Raw genomic sequence first — 7,779 nt, forward strand, 5'->3', positions numbered from 1 at the left:
TTAGGCTGTTGACATCAATAGCTCCGATGCCTGGAATGGTCTGAACGTTTGACTGTGACTGAGTCATCGATGGTAGTGTTCCGATAGGCACGAAGTCACTTGCCGAGACGAGAGGATTGGACTGATTGGCGTGAGTCTGAGCAGATGGGGGCGCATTGGCCTGAGATAAGGCTTGAATATGCGTATGGGCATGAGCATTGGCCTGAGATGAGGCTTGAATGTGTGGATCGGCAATGGTCTGATCAAGATTTGCCTAACCATTCATTATTACATATCCTACTACTAACAAAACGAAATATAACATAACTTCTATGATAATTCACAAAGAGGAGACAAGAAGAGAACCTGATGATGAGTCTTTCCGTTGCCCGGAGACGTCGCATGCTCGCGCGTTCCTCCCTGACTCTGCCGTCCTTCAAGCACGATCGGATCTTGCTCCGATCTTCCTCCCAAACCCCGAGGTTCTTGCAATCTGTCATAACTTCTTGGGTCTGATCCATGCGGAATCTCCTTCCTATGTCCTTCTCGACCCGTGCCTGCCGTTCTTGACCCGGTATTCGCATATTCAGGTCTGCTTTCAAGATCTTTGATCAGGGCCAGAAGATCCGCCCTACTCACTCTTCCTCGGTATCTTTCTGCCAGAGCGTTAACATCTCGACTGGCCTCCTCCAGATGTGCGGTCGATCGTCTATCTTGCGGGGGTCTTCCTCCGTCCCTGACGCCCTCTCCTCCGGTAGTAGTTTGGCCGCCTGACGCGAATAAGTTTCGTGGAACAATCACAGCCCTTCTATCGTCGCGATGACCTGACTGACTTTCCTCTTCAAAGGGCTGCTTCCCGGAACGATGTGTTCCGGGAACAAGGGCCTCCAGTTGCGCGACTCGCTCTCTGAGCGCTTGCTGTTCTCTTGCTTCGTTTCTCAAGTAGTGCAACTCCTTGAGTAACTCCTCGTTGCTTATGAATACCGGCGGCGAGCCGGAGATGGGGCGTCTCATAACGCCAGACTCTCCGTCTGTTATGATGATTGCTCTGTCCTGAGAGGCGTTCCCGATCGGTGTGTTGTCGGCGGGAGGGTTATCGCCTATCCCCGATCTGGGATCGGGGGGTTGGTTCCCACCAGGTGTTGTCTCGCCGTGATTCGACATCTTTCTCCTCGATGGAAAATCTTGAACTACCCCTCCTTCTAGCGCCAATTTGTTAACGGAGAAAACTGGTAGGTTAACAAAGATGAGGTTCGCGGCGTGGATCAAGATTCTGTTGGCGAGAATGTAGGAGATGGTTGATTGTTTGTTATGAGGGTGGCTGCAATTGTAAGCAAAGGGTTCTAGATTGCTAACTGGAATAGCTCTCAAGAATGATCGATGCCTACAATCTGCCTACGTACCCCTATTTATAGGGGATCAAGCCGTTACGTAGTTCTTTCTCCTAAGAGACCCATGTGGGCTGGGCCTCCCCTTCTAGAATCTTCCTCCCGAAAGGGGCCCAATACGATGAGGCCTAGCCTTTTGGGCTTACCCCAAATGCATGGGCACTCTCCTACTCCCCGACAGGGACAACCCGCCAGACTGCAGAGATAGGACCTCTCAGGGTGTCTTCTTCTCTATCCTCTACCTCCCAAGGAGGACAACTCCCCAGACTCCAAGGTAGGGTCTTCTTGATACAACAATGAGATCTATTCATGCTTAAGGGCGTCCCCCTAAACACAAAGTACCCCTCACTGCCCTTCGGAATTATGATAAAATGAACTTTCCTCAGCAAGTGGGCGCGCCTAAAGATAGGGCGCGCCCTATCTTTTGACCGGGTCACTCTGAGACTGGAATGATCTTGACTTTCCTGGGCCCAAATAGGCCTTCTTCTATGGGCCGGATCTTTATGGTGATTTTCGCGTATAACACATGTCATTGCACATATATTTATTTCGTAAATTCGATGCCGCATTGACTGATTTATAATTCAAGTAAGAAGAACATGCTTTAATAATCTATTGTTGGTCTTTGATTTCGTCCTCTTATCGCAGAACCAGAATTTTTTTGTCAGTCGCATAACCAGTTATTTGAGTATAGTACGACCTAGTAGTGAACCTATCAGTTCATTTGAGAAATTTTAATATTTATTTATAAAAATATATAAAATTATAATTTTAATTTGTGAGGATAAATATTTTATTAAAAGTTATTAATATTGACATATTTAATTCAACAAAAAAGTCATTAAATATTTTATATATATAAAAAAGTAAATCCTCATTATTAATAAAATATTATGTCAAATAGGATAATCATCGAAGTTACGCCTTATTCAATGTAGTACGTACCATTCTTGCACAACCGAGTTCTAATATTCGCCGGTGTCCTGTTCAACGCTGCCATTCAAAGCACAACTGCACAAGTAAATCTTTGCCGCACACTTATCCCTTCAATGGTTTTCATGCATGTGCAAGTTATAGAGATGTGATTTCATGATTAAAAATATTAATTTTCAAATTAAAATAATAACGTAATAAGTTTTATTCATAACAAAAATTCATATATGATACCTTTATTCATTTGCTTAAAATTTTAATATAAGTATGAAATGAACAAATGACTATTATTTTCAAATAACTGAAACAGACAGACGATCAAGATCTTTCTTTTTCTTATCCAGGTATGCACAAGTTTATGACGGTGCAAGGGCATCTCTGAGCCTAAACGCTACTCCCTCCCTCTCACGGTACAAAATCTCAAGAAATTTTTTCCTCATAATACTTGTCCACTTTGAGTTTCTAATATAAATATAGTGACATTATTTCAAAATTATTATTTTTTAAATTGTATAATAATTAATGAGGGTTACATAAGAGTTTACCATTTATTAGGGGTACAATTGAGAAAATTTTATCTAACAATGCTTTCCTAATATGATAATTTTTCTAAAAGAGACTTGTATTGAGACGGAGGGAGTATTTTATTCTTCCCATACTATGATTATTTATAATATAATATATGAATACTTGAAAATTGTTTTATAACAGCATAATTGTTTCTTATAATTAAAAAAAGTCAATACTAGTAACGAGTTGAAGAATATATATGAAGAATATTCTTAAAAAAGAACAAAGAATAACATTTTAAATCGAATATAAAATCTCGTTTAAAAACTAAAGTTACTTCTAATTTTAAGGTAATTAACTTTTTATTATGAGTAATAATTTTTAAATGCTATAATTCAAATATATATTTCTTGGGAGATGTCTGTTTTAATATATGTTTTCATGGTTTGATTACCAAAATTTTTTATTATCTAGTTTAACGAAAAAAATATTAATCCATATATATTTATAAGTTTAACAATGAATTTGGAAACTGTAATTGTAACACGGATACATTTGTAAAATAAAATTTTAAGTATTAAAAGATAAATGTTAAAAACCAACAGCGCCATAACACCCATTCATATAAGATCCACAAAATAAATAAATTTACATGCATCCGCGGGAAAAATTGAAAGATGTAAAGAAAAATAAATAAAAAAAAAGAATCCCTCATATATGTGATCCATCTATAGTTTAACTTCGATTAAACCATACGATGTTGAGATTCTATTGAAGGATAATAGTGAGACGACGGCGATAGAAGAGGAAAATCTAACATGCTCATTTCACCATCTCCCCACAAATCCATACTCCCCGGCCAACAAAACGATGCAAATCTTGACTCTAATGGAGGTTGACAAACTTCACCGCTACTATTATTATCACACACTTTCGGTTGCACCAACACTCTCTCTTTATTCTCTTTATTTGCTTTCTTGATCTCTTCGTTTTCATGCTTATTCGGGAGGCCACTAGATTTTGCTATTTCGAGAGGAAAGTTGAGAATAGCTTTGCTGCCGCGTAACTTATAAGCGGCTTTATCGTAAGCTTTAGCTGCCTCTATCGGTGTCACATACGTGCCTAGCCATATTCTCGATCCTTTTCGCTTGGGATCTCGAATCTCTGCCGCGAATTTTCCCCACGGCCTTTTTCGCACTCCTCTATAGTGCCTAAAATCGATTTCGCCGCTTTTGTTACATCCTCTCGAAGGGTTCACTTTATTTTTCTTCGACCAAGAATCGATATTGGTGAAATCGACCAGCTTCTCATCACGCGATAAATGATGCTCACTAGGGTTGTTTTGATGCGTGGAATTTGTTGTGCATGAATTTATTTGTATCGATGATAACGAAATCGAGGACGATGAAAAACAAGACGAAGAAGATGAGGAAATAGGTGAAGAAGACGGATCTGATGCTAAAAATTTAGCATATTCTTCGAGTTGGGAGCTATCAACAACAGGAGAAAATATGTCGAGGAACAAATGTCGCTCGATTAAATCTAGGGCCGATGTTTCGGTTGCGGTTGCCATGTATAAATCGAGCAGATAGGTTAGGTATACTCTTGTTTACCTGTAAGTTGGATCAAGCTTATTATATAGTGGGAATTTATGTGTGCGTAAGAGTGTGAATATTTGGATGCAGGGAAAGACGAAAGGAGCGAGCTAAAACCGAAAGATTGTACGCGTAATTCGTCAGCGTACGTAATTATTTAATACTCAGTAATTTACATCTACTATATTTATTATTTTATTGATTTGTTTCCTTGAGACCTTGACTTGCAAGAAGACTTTTTCATACCCAGAATTTTGGTGAAGTGGAGGTGTAATCACGGGTTCTAACTTCTACTTAAGGTGGTTTTAGTGTGGCCAGGTTGACTTGTTCTTCATGTATATATAAAGTTGCATAATGCATATACATCTTTCGCACTTGTTCCTTTTACTGGGGTCTCGTTCCAGAGCGTGTTGGATAAGGATTATCTAACACACTGTACAGGGGTCGTTGGATTTATATTTTAAGGGCTCAGATCCAATTTTGGGTTTTTAATGTATCCGCGGTTATTTTTCGCGGAAGGGAAAACTCCCTATCCGCGGTTATTTACTGCGGAAGAGAGTTTTCCCTATCCGCGGTTTTTTATAGCGGATACATTAAAATCTCAGATTGGATCTGGACCTTTGAAATATAAATCCAACGGCCCCCCGTACAGTGTGTTAGATAACCCTTATATAACGCGCGGTTGCTGTGGAACATGATCCTTTACTGGGATGGAGTGGTTGATACAGACTTCAAAATACGTGTCAAGCAGTGTAAAAATACTGTAAACAACTGAGAGGGCGATGAAATATAATATAATATAATTTACATGCGAATAATATGGTGATGAAGGGATTAAATTCAAAGAATTTAATGTTGATGTAATATATGAACATGTCAGGTGTCTTCTACTACTTACACAGAAACCGAAATTGTTCATGATAAATATGATAAATATGCGGTAACAATTATCAGCTAGTTTATCTAAATACTAACAATAACTTCCCAAACTAGGCAATCTTTTACTGTCAAATAAAATTCTTTTGAATAACCTTGGTTTTATGGTTTCATATTGTTAAGTTTTCTCCTTGTATTTAATTGTTCAACTCAATTATCTTTTGTTTGGATCGACTTGCTTGCTGGATGAAAGTTGAAACATTCAATCAAACCCTAAAACTACTACTACGTACAAAAAATCATATATTTATTGATGGAGGGCATGGTCTCCAACAAATTTGACATCTAGCTTCTTGTTCGGTTCATTTCAGCAAGTTTGAGTTCTTCTCCCACGAAACTTAAATAATTCTGGTAACTTGTTATCAAAATTATTATTAGATTGTTAATTATCATATTTGTAATTCTGTAATTGGTTGTATAAAACGAGAATTGAGACTAATTTGTTGACCTACATGTTGATGCTCATCATTTCGATAATCATATTATCCATTTCTAATAGATCCGGGAAACGAAGTCGGACATTTTTATAAGATAATTTTAATGCCGCATGTTGCTGCAAATGCTTGCCAAAAAAATATTTATAACTAAAATCATACCGATTCAGTATTTGCGGGAAATTTTTAATCATATCAGAATGTAATCGATAAATTAGTAAAATATTTTAAGGATTAATTGAAAATTGATCTTTTAAATATTGGTCACACCCCTAAAGTATAACATAATTATATACTTCCTTTTTTTTTTTTTTACTCTTATCAAATAAGTTGTTGTTTTTTTGGAAAATAAATATGTTCTTAGTTACTGAAAATATATATCATTTTTTATATACATAATTATCATTAGTATTCAAGTTATCATCTTTATTTAATAAAAATAATGAATAATAAATCTGAAATAGGCGAAATAAGAATTGAGAATAAATGAGCGAGAAATGAGCTTATGTTAATGAAATAACGATTAACGGGTAGCCAAAAGTTACAATGTTAACAAGATAGAGCTGAAATAAGCAACATGCAGTTTGTAATTAAGCAAATATAATCGGATCAAAACTACTGTACATCATAATAGTTGAGCATAGCCCGCAAGTATAATCGAATCACTGATTACTGTAATAAGCTAGTACTGCAAAAAGGACAACCACGTACATAGAGTTGTCCGCAATTTTTGTTATATACCGGGTTTATACTCATATATAATATAATAATAATATATATCATTAATTGGTTATAACTGATGTTTACAGTTGTTGATTGTTTTCTTGAATCAATTACTAATCGTAAGTTATCAACTAGACTCTTGGCCTCTTTTTATATCAAAATCTAGAAAAATTTACAGAAGAGGTTAACAGCGAATTGACATGCTTTACGCGCTTGAAGATGATAGCTGGTTTTCATGCAATTTCTGATGAAAAGATCAAGTCATTTGTTAAAACTGAATAAATATATGTATAATTCAGATTTGTATAATATCCATCAGAGGAATGAAAGACAGGTTAAAAACAGTTATACTGATTCCTTGGCTTTTCCTATCAGAAGTCTTCTGATTTTCCCGGAGTTGAAGGAATAAAAAAGTCAGTATTTTGTGAGAGCAAATATAACTTGTACGAATATAAGTAATTAATATGGTACCAACCAACAATTTCATCTTAATTTTTTACTATCTGAACGAGTGTCGTCTATAGTGTCCTATCTTTGGTTTCTGAGCAACAACAGATTTCCCCTCTTATAATTTTTAATTTATGTCTCCGAAAATTAGAGTTATTATAAATGAATATCTATTCAAAAATTATTTGGTGTAATACTTTGGATTTTGAACTTCAAAATCTCATACTTTGTAACCCCAACCCGCTAACATTAACGTTAATTAATTCTACTTTTATGACCTTATTTATCATATTTAAGTCATTTATTTCTAAAAAACATGACAATGTATATCTTTTTTCAAATTCACCGAAACACACCCAGATAAACGCTTTTCATAATATTCAGCAATACTTCATCATAGAATTTACCGTGCAAGAAAACAATTATGGATACCCCGCAATACTAAACCATGGACAAAATGACATTAAAACTAAATTATAAAATTCAAATAACATATTTTGAATTATATCCTCGTCATCACCGCTAGTATTTCATAACACTCTTTTGAGGATTCGAATCCGAGGCTCAAATAATACAACTGTGTATTTGAGTTGAGCATGATAGATCTAATTTGTGGCAATACTTGACCACCTTGCCGGGCACAATCATTCATATTTGTGGCCACTGTATTTTTACAGATGCAGCTGACAAATCCAAATTTTACATAGTTCTAGATTGGTTGTGATATGCTTCTGATTGCCGGTCAAAATAATTCTGCTAATACTCTCTAGAATGCATGGAGCACTTCGTTTTGACATGGGATACACAGATGAGACAGTTTATCATAGTCAAATG

At 36.2% G+C, this 7,779-nt stretch overlaps 1 protein-coding gene across 1 annotated transcript; it reads right to left on the reverse strand.

Annotated features, from left to right (window-relative positions):
• Nucleotides 1–3,555: 3,555 nt before the first annotated feature.
• On the reverse strand, nucleotides 3,556–4,383 carry LOC108207631 (ethylene-responsive transcription factor ERF107). Its single transcript, XM_017378067.2, has one exon. The coding sequence runs from the start codon at nucleotides 4,381–4,383 to the stop codon at nucleotides 3,556–3,558; it is 828 nt and encodes a 275-aa protein (XP_017233556.1).
• Between the last annotated feature and the right edge of the window lie 3,396 nt (nucleotides 4,384–7,779).

The sequence above is a fragment of the Daucus carota genome, chromosome 2, assembly GCF_001625215.2.
Source record: "Daucus carota subsp. sativus chromosome 2, DH1 v3.0, whole genome shotgun sequence".
Classification (NCBI taxonomy): domain Eukaryota; kingdom Viridiplantae; phylum Streptophyta; class Magnoliopsida; order Apiales; family Apiaceae; genus Daucus; species Daucus carota.